At 37.3% G+C, this 13249-nt stretch overlaps 2 protein-coding genes across 3 annotated transcripts in view; both read right to left on the bottom strand.

Annotated features, from left to right (window-relative positions):
* The window catches only part of LOC128266610 (homeotic protein proboscipedia), a 39409-nt gene extending 29101 nt beyond the window's left edge, over positions 1-10308 (bottom strand). The window contains exons 1-3 of one of the 2 annotated variants that reach the window (XM_053003257.1): positions 10209-10308; positions 9400-9688; positions 6842-7460 (exon numbers count right to left, since the gene is read on the bottom strand). In XM_053003257.1, coding sequence (XP_052859217.1) covers positions 6842-7382 — 541 coding nt within the window. In that variant the 5' untranslated portion in view covers positions 7383-7460; positions 9400-9688; positions 10209-10308. Of the gene's footprint in view, positions 1-6841; positions 7461-9399 lie in introns of both variants that reach the window. The other variant, XM_053003264.1, reaches the window with a different exon arrangement.
* Positions 10309-11842: 1534 nt separating this feature from the next.
* LOC128259722 (protein zerknuellt 2) lies at positions 11843-12788 on the bottom strand. Its single transcript, XM_052992272.1, has 2 exons — positions 12676-12788; positions 11843-12601 (listed from the first exon to the last, which is right to left on the bottom strand). The coding sequence occupies exons 1-2, from the start codon at positions 12733-12735 to the stop codon at positions 11888-11890; spliced, it is 774 nt and encodes a 257-aa protein (XP_052848232.1). The 5' UTR covers positions 12736-12788; the 3' UTR covers positions 11843-11887.
* Between the last annotated feature and the right edge of the window lie 461 nt (positions 12789-13249).

Below are 13249 nucleotides of genomic sequence, written 5' to 3'. Positions count from 1 at the left end.
GGTGTACTTCCCCTACTTATGATAGCACTAATGCCCACAACTTAGACCAGTCTTTGAGATAAAGTCGCAAACAAGCAATTTTTATGGCCGAAAATCCAATTCAAATGTTTACAAATCGTTTAAACTGGGATCTCGGATGATGAGCAGGAGGGCTCTCTAAAAAAAGACATAAAAATAAATCGCGTACAAATTGAAAATAATTTCAGATCTGATTTTCTCCTGCTAAGCGGGAAACTGGACAGAGATGTCTCCAGTAAAAATGCGGACAGGCGGGTCAACCACCACGGGTGGTGGAGTGGTTGGTTGGTTCTAGAGTGGTGGAGTGGTGTCCCTTCCATTCCACTAAGTACATAAGAATGGAGCGTAAAAAAGTTTTTATCGTCGCGGTTTTTACGGAATGTGATCCGCGGCGATTAAGTGCGCGGCTTTTGTGTCATTGTCATGCCGTCGTCCTGGCAAAAAGGGGCGGGGTTGAGGAGGGGGCGGCTCCGGCTACGGCTTCGGCGGTTTATTTGCCGGGATACCTCCGCCCAAAACCCTCTGTAATGTATTCAAATTTTTCCAAGGCGAGGCCAGAGTGTCAGTGCATTCATTTCATAAAATGCTTTTCTCTCTTCCACTCTTCCCCATTTCCCACTTATTTTTTTTCTTTTTCCAGCTTTTTTTAATTTAACCGCGGGCAAATATTTTCATTTTTACTGAAACGCTTTTAGCTAAATGAGTGGAAATAAAATTAAATCGATATTGGTTAACGTCAAAGTTTTTAGGGGAAACCTCAAATGACCAATTTGGGGGGAAAGTTAAAGGACACCCAAAGCGAGTTGGGAAATGTCCTAATGCAGGAAATTGATTTGCTTAAATGATTGTTTGGTCTCTAATCCTGTATTATATTACAAAACTTGGAAATAAAACACATTTTCTTAGATTTTATAGACTTAATTTTAGAGGTTTAATTCTCGGAGGTTCGCGTTGTTTTACCTAATGCTGGTTTTCTGGCCTACAAAGTCCGTATTTTTATAAAGATAAACTTAAAGAAAAATTGCCTCACTAATTTGGCTTTTACCTTGCTCCAACACACGCCATAAGAAAGCCTTGAACATTTGGGTTTAAAATAGTCTGATAAATTTTCGGGCCCTTTTCCCTTTAACAATAATGACAAATCAGTTTGCAGATAAAACCGCCGAAAAGCCACCCAAAAATGTGGTAGAAAATAATAATCTTAAAATTTACTTCGGCCAGCCGCCGGCTCAAGCTTAACTAATTGTAACAGATTTTTTCACAGTCACGTCGGAGAGGGAAAGGCCAGAAAAAGTGAAAGAAAAATATGAAAAAACCCTTTGGGGCGTAAACGTCTGCCTGGCATTATCCTGGCTGCGGTCGGCCAATTAGAACCCTTTGTTTGTCCTGGCCAAGACGCTGCGCACTTATCTACATAATAAAGTCGTAACAATTAATTGAGCGACCCGAAAACGGCCCACCTTAACCAACAGATTCAAATCCTGGAACGGAGCCTTTTCTGTGGGCTTGGAAAATTTTCATCGTTTGACGCGTAATTAGTGCTCAAAAATTATTTGACGAGCCCCAATTAATTTAATGCTCGGCGACATGACTTCCAGTTTACTCTTTTGGAGGCATTTATCCACGGGGAGTTTTCTGGTTACATCAACCTAAATTCAGGATTATGCGGGATGTGGGCAATAAAATTCATCCATTTTAACACATTTTTTTTAATTATTGCTAATAAATAAATAAATTTTATTTTTATACCCTTGCAGAGGGTATTATAATTTCAGTCAGAAGTTTGCAACGCAGTGAAGGAGACGTTTCCGACCCTATAAAGTATATATATTCTTGATCAGCATCACTAGGAGAGTCGATCTAGCCATGTCCGTCTGTCCGTCTGTCCGTCTGTCCGTCTGTCCGTCTGTCCGTCCGTTTATATGCAAACTAGTCTCTCAGTTTTAAAGCTATCTGCATGAAACTTTCCCAAAAGTTGTCTTTCTATTGCAGGTAGTATATAAGTCGGAACGAGCCGGATCGGACGACTATAGCATATAGCTCCCATAGGAACAATCGGAAAAATAAATGAAAAAAAATTATAACTTTGCTGTTTTTTAATTTTTTGTTTAGTTCTTCGACATATAGTAATGGTAAAATATTTCCGATTTACGGTTTAAATTTCATCAAAATCGGACGACTATAGCATATAGCTCCCATAGGAACAATCGGAAAAATAAATGAAAAAAAATTATAACTTTGCTGTTTTTTAATTTTTTGTTTAGTTCTTCGAGATATAGTAATGGTTTAATATTTCAGAATTACGGTTTCAATTTCATCAAAATCGGACGACTATAGCATATAGCTCCCATAGGAACAATCGGAAAAATAAATGAAAAAAATTATAACTTTTCTGTTTTTTAATTTTTTGTTTAGTTCTTCGACATATAGCAATGTTTAATTATTTCAGAATTATGGTATAAATTTTATCAAAATCGGACGTCTATAGCATATAGCTCCCATAGAAATAATAAAAATATATAAAATAACTATCTAATAATTGAGCTGCAAATAATCATAGTTTCAATGTTTTTTTTTAGCACATACTCAAGTAAATCATAATTTAAATGTTTTCAAAAGTATTTAATTAATGCAATAGCTGCAAGGGTATATGAACTTCGGCTTGCCGAAGTTTGCTTTCCTTCTTGTTTTTTTTTAAAACACACATTTAGTTTAAAATTAGCATTGGAGTCTCTTTAATTGTTCGTTATTTATTAAACTTTTTAACAGCAAGTCTCACAAAATATTTTTAAATATTTAGTTAGCCAAACTTTTTTTAACAGCAAGTCTTACAAAATTTGTTTAAATATTTAGTTAGCCAAATCAAGATATGATTTCATATCTTCATTCCCACAGTGACACCACAACTCTATTAATGTCAACCACATAATAAAGGGATATCAATAACAGAATACATTTTCGGACAAACCTCCCCCTCAATCGAAAATATTGGATTTACGTAAGAATATCTTAAGTTTTCCTATAGAAATCTGCATAGCATGAACGCGGCTGCAGAGTAACATTTTACTCTCCCCTGATTTTTTTTTCGCACTCGTGCCGAATTCGTTTTGAATGAATTCAACTGTAAAGGTTAAAATTATAAATGTGCAAATGACTCATCATAAATAAAATTAATAAAAGGCACCGCGAACCTGGCCCTGTCCTCCGCTTTTTTCTGACCCTGGCAGACTTTGAGACCTTCATTGAGAAAAAGTACAACGCATCAACATAAATATTATGATAAATGGTTTGTTATAATCGTAATCCTCGGGGGGTAAGTTTCGAGTCGTGCCGCACGCATTTTTTATGCTCTTTCGCCCCTCAACCCACTGAATCAACCAGGAGCAGGATGAACTGCTTCAGTTCTCAATGGAGCAACATATGGTCGCGGGGTGGGTGGATCGACGGATTTGGTGGCAGTGGAGTGGCGTGGATGATACAGATGGCGCTTCGAATGGATTGCCGCCTCTCAATAGCCGGGGCCAACGAAGTCAAATTGTTTTTTATTGGTTTACCCCCGAGCCCGAAGTCGCTCTTTTCATTGAAATATCTCACTAACCTGGTAAGATCCGTTTGCGTATCTCACAGATACTTGTAGAGAACTTGAACATGTTGCTCGACAATTACAAACTTTTCTTGCAGTTCATTACGCCTAATTAACACTTGATGCTGAGCGGAAATTTTATTGCTTCCTCTTTGTGTGCATGTAAACAGGCTAACGAAACAATTTCTGTGGAGAAATCCCCATCCTTCAACTCGTGCAACCCATACTCGAAGGGATTCCAGCCGAAATACGCGCCACACATTAAAATTCAGGATGCGTTGCAAACAATTTGCGGCAAACAATGAGTGCAAGGAAAGGGGCTGGTGAATACAAATTGTTATTTCAGACAGGAAGTGAAATTTAAAAATGTGGACTTAAATGGCCAGGCTTAAGAGACCTTATTTAGCTGAAGTTTATATTAAAATGAATTCATATAAAACAATTACATTAAAATATTTTATTTTGTGATTTGCGGATTTTGAAAATGTATTTAAGCAAATATTTAAGTTGTATGTTAATTAAGGCTCATATATGTTAAATAAAACTGAATTCTAGATCACAAGGTAAACTCTGCTTGGAATTCTTTATTTAAATTTATACTTTTTAAGTTTTTTGTTATACTTAAAGCCAAAAAAATACCAAAAATAGTGTAAACTATTTGCTAGCAAATTAAATAAAATACTTTGTCTTAAGGGACACTTCTCTTTTTGTTCTTTTTCAACAAAAACATATATATGTTTAGATGAAGACTATAAGAGAGATTTTAAAGTTCCTAGTTCAGAAATTTGAGGTATAGCCCAGTTTTTAACCTTAGTGATCATTAATCCCGAATGCGATCTTAAGATAACCCATTACTCACTTTCCATTCACAGATCATTTAGATCGGTTACCACTTGACAAGGAATTAATTTGACAACGTTAACAAATTAAACTGTTAAACCAACACAAACACACTAGCCCTGTTCGCACACTGAGATAAACAAACGGTCGCCGGGACGGACATTTACAACATCATTTGTAATCCATATCGCTCAGCATGTCGTCCCTTTGTTTCTCGTCCCATGCACTGCATACATACATATAAAGTGTGTTCGGAGTGGGTGAAAGATGTATTGACCCTTCAACGGCGCTTCGGAATGCTTCACGCCATTTATTGGCTCACTTTCACTCCGGGAAACCGGCAACCAGAGACCCGGACTCGGACACGGACCCGGAGAAAGATTTCTCCCCTCTGGGGAATTCCTCGACGCTTCCATTTGCCACTCCGCACTGGCCACGTGTTGGGATTTGGCGGTTAAACACACACTTACACCCACTTTCGAGGGGATTAGTGCTGCTCATTTGTCAACAGGATGTGTTTTGTTGGTGTGTGTGGTCAATATTAATTGGCAATGTATTAGTTTAAGTCAGTGCACACTATACAAGAGCTAACTGAGTCCTACTCTTCATCATGGCTGATGAATATTGTTGAAGTAATTTAAAAACTTATAGACGTTTTTCAAATTAAATGGAGTTAAATTATATGGAGTTAGTTCCTAGGGTATTTAAAAAAACGTTTTCGAGTCACAAAAGCTGAAAGATTGGTGTGAGACCAAAGGTTTGGCTAATCAGTCCTTAACTCATTTATTTATTTCTTATTTTAAGTCCTTTCTATCCTTGTTATTTTGGGTATTTTATTGAAAAAAGGAATATAACTACAATATGTCTTTTATAGTAACTGCTCCACAACATTATCCCATTATAGTTTATTCAATTTTATGTTAATAATTTTCAATGAACCACAATAGTAACATTGTGTGCTGAACCTTAAAGTTAACCCCATAGAATTTTTCAACGGCTAAGCCGTTGCTCGAATTGTGTCCGATATAAATGATAAATTGAAATGCTTGTTCCTCGTTTTGCAGTATTTTCTTCCCTGTGATCCACTCAGTTCTATGTGTCCCTGGGCATGTGAATGGCGAAATGGCGAATGGGAGGCACTGGTTTAAAATGGTGCAGCAGCAGACACGAAGTATGTATTTTCTGTGCTGCAACATGGCCCGGAGGCCCAAAGGCTTGCAATTGCAACGTGCAACGCGGCGTTCCCTCTGCATCCACTGCCTCTTGATCAAAGGCAAAAAAAAGGGGGACAGGAAAAAATATTTTGACAAATGAACCCAAATAACAGGTTGCAATCGCTTTGAGGAAAGGGGCTCGGGTCTTGGGCACCGGGCACTGGCCCGGCAAGTTGGACAGCAAAACGTATGGTCGGACAACCTTGATACCTCATTTATTTTAAATGCGGCTGGCTCGATCCCTGGCCCAGCTGTAGTTTTCTTTTCTCATTTTGTACTCTCCTCGTCGCTTTTTCGTATTTCTTGCGCAAATGAAATCGACACATTCGACTCCAGTCGAAGCGAAGGGAAATAAATGAAACATTTCCAGCGCGGTCCGCTCTACTCTCGAAAATTGTTACAAATGATCGCAAATAACAGATCTTTGCCGGCACCAGAGCGAGCTGTCCATCAAAGGAGCCGAACCCTCTCGGTGCGTGATCGAATGGAAAAGGCAAAGGGATCGGGATCGGGATCGAGCGGCAGTGCGGACATACAGTTCTGGCTTTGGCTTTCTGGACGGGAAGTGGCGAAGGCGCCGCCATGCTGCGCCTCATTTGATGCAAGGTAAATTGCATTGATTTCTTGATTAATGACAGTTTCGCATTTCACTGGCTGCACGGCAAAAAATAATGAGCTTGAAAATTTGAGCGATTTAAACACAATTAAGAAAGAGTACAAAATTTATACTCACGGTGTGAAAAAGTATATTCTTGATGTTGTCAATTTAGGTTAACATTATATATCTTAAACATTGTATTGTTTTCCCTCTTAGGTACGTTTTGATAAAAATATCACTAAACTAATTTTTTTGGCCACGATTAAGTATTCGTACCATTCCAAAATGAACTTATGAAATAAAAACAAACTAAAATTTCAGAACCAGAATGCAAGCAAACCCTGAATCCGCCATTCTCATTAAGCGTTTCAATCACCGAAACTTTGTTTCATTGTATTAAAATTGTTAATTGTTAAAAATTTCTGAAATTTTTTGCGTGCTTGCTCGCAAAAATTGTTTGTTCAAGAGTTTTGAAAGCGCTAGGAATGAAACCTTTTAATAATAGCATTGATTTTTGTTTCTATTTGCTCTTATCTTTAAAACAAATTCCTAGTATTCTTCCAAAGTGTAATGTGTATTTGGACTCACCCTGATTGTTGTTGTTGTTGCTCTTGCGGGATGTCTTCTTCTCCTTCATCCAGGGATACTCCGGCACAGAGTCCATTCCATCTGGCGTTTGAGGGACAACGCCAACCGGATATCCGACTCCGACCCCGACATTGACATTAACGTTGACGCCCACGCCTCCGATGGCGCCGGCACCAACAGGTGTTCCAAGTTTGGGACTCTCCGGACTCAGGTGGTTGAGGAACTCGGCCATCGATGGCTGCGAGTTGATGAAACCGCCCTCGGAGGCGGCCATCCAATAGGCCGTGTCGGCGGTCCGTTTATCACAATTCGGTGCCATCTTGTTGACCAGCATCACCGTCGGCACCGGTGGCGCCCCCTGCTGGCCGATCCCGGGCTGAACGACACCCACTCCCACACCACCCACCACGCCCGCGCCACCGCAACCACCCACTGGCAGGGACGTCTGCCCAGTTTGCACCTGCAGCGGGTTCAGCGGCGATTCCGATTTGATTTGCGTGCCCATCGGGGTCGTGTCCAGTGTGCTACAAACCTCCTGCATGGCTTGTGCTTTCTTTCCGTATTTAATAACTTTCGATTTCAATTCGCAAGTGTTTTAAATATTTCTCAGTTTGGTGACCTGCAAGAAAAACACATTTTTTGCTATTATACCACATTTCCATTAACTGTTTTTAACGATTTAAAATGGCTTATGTCTTTCCGATTTCTAGTTCATCTTTATTGTACTGCAGTGGGTGCTCTCGAAGCCAGCGTCTATAAGCCAAAATGTTCAAATTATTACAAAGCTGTCGATTAACCTTTTAATTTAAATGAAATTTCAATTAAATGTTTTTTTGTCTATTTGTCCTGCCAGTGATAAAGTTGCAGATATCTCGGAAAGATACATCTTAATGAACAAATTTTGATAACATTGCAATTCATTTTATTACTGTTCTTAAACAAGGACATTGAACGTAAAACGAGACAGGATATTAAATTGGAACTAAACATTGTTGCTTTGGACGGTTACAAGACTTAGTTTTTGTTTTAAATTTATCAACTTTGTTTAAGTCTGTCTTTCAAAATAATTTTTTATTCGAGAATAGTGATTTTTTAAATTTATTTTACTATATAATAGATGTATTTATTTATATAACTTTTCTTTAAATTAAGTAATTTAACAATAGTCTATAAACACCAATTTAAATTAAATGTGTGTGCTAGATTGTAAATAATATGCGTAGAAGGAATCATTTCCGTCCCTATAAAGATGTTACTTCTGCAGAATCAATATCGCCATATCTGACAGTCTTCCGTTTCTAAGCAAACTTGTTTTTAGTTCTTTGGATAACCCTTTTATCACAAGTTTTTTTTTATTTGGACGTAGTCTATAAGTCTAAGTACTAAGTAGTCTATAGTAAATGCGATCCGAAAATAATAAGAAAATCGTCATAATTTCGTTGTTTTTGAACACATAAACACACAACGCACAATACAACTTTTTTATTTTTGGATAAAAATCAGATGTCTAAATCGAATAGCTGAAATAGAAAACAATCTTTCAATAAATATTAAACTCTGCCAAAACCTATATTAATTAAAAGTTTTTTTGTTTTTTTTTGCTTAAAAACTTAGTTTAAAAAAATTAAAAATATGTTTATAGTGCATGTAATATTGTTTGAAATGTGTTTTACGTCGTATGTGGTTAATTCAGTATTTTTACAATTTGATTTTAACGAACAAATTAAGTAAAATATAAAAAATTTTATAATTTAATGTAAACTGTTTACAATGTAAAATAAAACTACAGTCTGTTTCTCTATTTTATATATATATATATATATAAATCTAAATATCTTAAAAAAATATCAGCAAATTGTGCCACAATTTCTAAAAAATATACGAAATTAAACAATTTTGACCTGACTTCGTGAGGAAGCTATAAGAGATATCAAGAATATATATACTTTATAAAATCGGAAACGTCTCCTCTCCTGAGCTACAAACTTCTAACCAAATTTACAAATGCCACTGCAAGGGTTAAAAAATTTAACAAACAGTTAAACAAAGAAATAAACAGGAATTATGTTAACAATTAGTTAAAACAAATAAATTAACAGTGGTAGTCACTGATGTGTTTCAAAATCTGTTTTATAATTATATGGTTTCTGCGTAGCTTTTCTTAAAACAACAGTGTAAATTAACTAATCATAACTCCGCCCTCTTAAAAGAAGAAAAAAAAAAATTAACAACATCACATAACAAACATATCTTTATTTTTAAAGTTTAGTGAACTGGACAAACCCGACAGAATTACATTTCCAGCCAGGGAACACCGATTTATAATTCATATAATTATATTTCGAAAAAGTGTTCTTCACCGCATCTCAAATATCTAAATGTCTTAAAACTCCTACAAACTTTGTTTTTTAACAACACAATTAGAAATCTCTTTTTATATCGAAGACATACAAAATACACATAGTTTAACTCGTTGGTCAAACTCCGCAAACCCATATTTTAAATATACTTTTAGTTAATTTTTGCGACCTTATATTCTAGCAACATTACTATCGTACCATTTCGAATTGATCATTTACAGATCACTGTATTCCATATTTCTCTTCTACTATTGCGTTGACATATGAGTTCTTTGCCAAAATTTAGCGAATTTCTCTTAGGTCACGGTTTTCACTATTGTTCGCACTTGCTCACAGTAACTGTTGGGGCTTAACCCTTTGTTTTATATTATTTTATTTTGCTTAACCGGCACAACTTTCGCAATGCGGGCTTTGCGTAGAACTTTAGTATGTCACAGCTTATCTTTGGCCGTAAAAAAGGCGACAACCGCGACGACAACGAGGGAACCTAAATACGAATATAAATATGGCCACCGTTGTGTTTACTCAACCGTCAAGTGCTGTTTGGGGCTTGTTTTTCGTTTTTCAGTTCGACACACACCTTTTGGCAGCCATGGCGACGCGAAAAGGCCAACACAACCGACGAAACTACGGCGATAACAACGATAATGCCAGTTGTAAGTACGCGCCGCTCTACGGTGCGTATGCGTGATGTGTAGAGTTTGTAGAGTCGCTGCGATCGCTGCAATGGCCTCACACGCACGAATACTCGCGCACACAATTGTTGCAATTCGTCTGAGATAGTTTTCTCCACTTCGCACTCACACACATGCAGGCACTAGCTGTCCCTTTCTGGCTTTCAGGTGCGCAGAACCGGTTTTCAGGGGTACCTAAAGTGTTTTTATCCGAATGCACCAATTGATTGTTAAATTGCAGTTTGTTCTTGTTGAATATTCATATTTTTAATTTGCTATATTGTTTAAGAATTCTTTATTTTCAACACTGATACTATTGCTTCGCTACCGAACCGATTCAGAGCGAGGGCAAGAGCGAGACAGAGGACTTTTGGGGAGCTTCGTGCGGATCCCGAGAGCTACAGAGCAACCAGCAAGCAACAACCACTCCATCCAATAGCACCGAACGCACTGAACTGGCATTTTGGGACCCACTGGCAAGGAGTGGCCAAAGCGACAGCCACCGCATCCATCACACTTTTTCCTGGTCGGCACATGCGCGGTGCCATCTGGAAACTGGTTACCATAGCCATTACTACGTGGTGCCCAGGGGGTGGAGTTCGCGTTCACGTCCACGCACACCGGCGCACAAGTCTCCGGCCCGCTGATTGGCTGGATTTTCTGCTGGGTTTGTAGCTTTGCGGTCGTGTAGCTCTGGAACCCATGCATCTTTGGCCGTCACTTCCGCAGCGTTTTCTTCTGCTGCTGCTCTTGCCTCACTCGCTTTTTTCCACTTCCAACGCGAACGTGTTGCTTGTGACGGAATTTATTTGCTTTTTTGTTATTTACACATTCCACAGCAGCGCAGCAGAAAATGAAAAGAAAAAGCCGTATAAGTGAGTTTCTTCTCGCTCTTCGCGTTTTTTGGCTTTCGGGTATTTTTGACATTTCGCTTTGCTCATCGCTGTTTTTGTTTTGAGCTCCTCTTCTCTTGTCTAACCATCACGTTGTCAATCTTGGTGGCATTGCTTTTTTGCCTTTTGGCCACTTTTTCGCTCCCTTTTTACATTCTCCAAACCATGCAGTCGGCGGCTAAAGTTCGTAATTATGTTCGGATTTAAATGCACACAAATGTCGCACTACAGGTGTAAAATTATTGCTACATTTGTCAATAAGCAGGGTGGTTGTGGACGCCTCGGCAGACTAGTGTAAAATGGATCTTAAAATTCTAAAATATTTAATATTTTTATTACAAATCGCATTGTTTCTAAAAGATCTCATCTAAATTAATTAATACTTAAATGAATTGGTAATGATACAATCAATTGAAATTTACTAGTATATTTCGAAAACTATTTAAAAACATTTATAGGAACGAAAATATTTGTATCGAGCATAATTATATGTTTGTATTTAAAGTTACAGACTAAGTTTCAGAAGTAATTAATTAGGCAGTTGTTACCAAAATGATTAGAACTATGTATATTAAGACTGATGTCTTTTTTAATGCAAACGAAAAATCAATCTTAAAAAGTATATAAAAGTTGGATAAATCAATAAAAATTATTTAAATAGAACGAAAAGATTTAGTATTATTTTAATTATTAAAAGAAAAGAACCATAAAAATAACATTTAGTAATTAGAAGTTATTTTAAGGGTTTATTTATTTTAAAACCAATAGGAAACAATATTGATATTTGTATAATTTATTAAAATTTTCTAATCTCAGTTAAGGCTCAGAAGTTATTTTTCTAAAGTATAACCAAAGATTCTATAAAACTGTTTTTATTATAGAGTCTCTGGTGTAACTCAAAACAACTACTTATTTTAAAGTAATTTTATGTCAAAGAAACCGCACAGAATGACAATTTTATCGTATTCTTCTTATTGGAGTATTCTGTAGTCATTTTTTTTTTAATATATTTTATTTTTTTTAAATCAAATATAGAAGATATTCATATAGTATAATACAATTTAATATAGCTTTTATCGGTATATGTACAGTTTTAATAACAAACATTTAAAGAAATTTTCAAAAGTCTAATAAACTCTGAATGAAGTCGTAGTCAACATCCAGAATTTCCTCCGATGAAGTGGAACCTGCAGCAGAACTATTCGAGTTCCAGCAGAAATTCTGCGCCATTGGTTGATCCTGGGCGTAACCATTTGTAAAGGGAGTTGTGACATTTTCTATGGTAGGAACGGGTGCTTCGAGTCCCAGCACATTACTGCCCCAATCCGTATTGAATTCACTGAGGGGAAACTGCTCCATTGGAGCAGTGCAAAACTCATCGAGATAGTCGTAGGCCTGATAAGGTGGCGTGATATGACCCTCTTCTTGGATACTGGGAGCATTTTGCTGCGGGGAAACTGTTTCCACATTGGTATTTACATACTGCAGGAGTCGTTCAACGATCAGTTCGTCCTCCAAGCGATCCTCGTTTAATTGGGAAGTGGTTGAACTAGCCGTGGTCAAAGCTCCCTTTACCATTTTCTTATTGGTCGACTTCTTGAACTTCATGCGACGATTCTGAAACCAGATCTTAACCTGCCTTTCCGTGAGACCCAAGCGCTGGGAAATCTCAATCCGCCGCGTCCGGGCCAAATATTTGTTGAGATGGAACTCTCTTTCAAGTTCGATTAGCTGATGACTGGTAAATGCCGTGCGGCACCTCTTTGATTTTTCCATGGACTTTGTTGGAGCTAATGGAGCCCCTTCCAAGTTTATGTTGACACAAGGATACATCTATAAAAAAATAATGAGCAATAAAGGGGGTGAATAAGATTTAATCAAAAGTCACCAGAGAATTTGAAACTTACCACAAAATCACTGGCTGAACAGTTATCCACAAAACAGTTTTCGTTTTCAATGGTGAACATTTTTCTTGAAGAGTGTATTTTCGTTTACTTCTGCTCGCTTTGAGATGGGTTTTTTAACTATATGCCCCTGAAGACATCTCATTTGCTTATATACCTTAGAAACCTTAGGTAACGAATCGGATTGGTTCCTACCTGTCCCGCCTGCGACACTTCTGATTTCGCAGCCGGCTGGTCTGGACTGGTAGATGTCGCGTCTTTTCGGGCCTGGCTCTGATTCAAGGTGAAGTCCAGGCTCCAGAACACACGACATAAAAGGTATAAAAGCGGCGTGAGTCCTGATTGCGTTCTTTTTAGCGATAGTCGAAAATATTAGTTAGACTAGAGGTATTGACTCAAAGGTGATATGGGAATGTCCCTTTTTCTATTTATCATTTGAATGTATTGAAAAATAGTTGAAACTTAAATGCTTAGTTTTGATATGAACGTTTTAATTTTAACATTTTAAAAATATTTTTTTAATAATTTGAGTATATTACACAACAAATATATAGAAATGATATGCCAACAAAAACAT

This window comes from Drosophila gunungcola, chromosome 3R (assembly GCF_025200985.1).
Source record: "Drosophila gunungcola strain Sukarami chromosome 3R, Dgunungcola_SK_2, whole genome shotgun sequence".
Taxonomy (NCBI): Eukaryota; Metazoa; Arthropoda; class Insecta; order Diptera; family Drosophilidae; genus Drosophila; species Drosophila gunungcola.
Note: the sequence above shows the minus strand (reverse complement) of the source record. Positions and strands in the feature narration are given on the sequence as shown.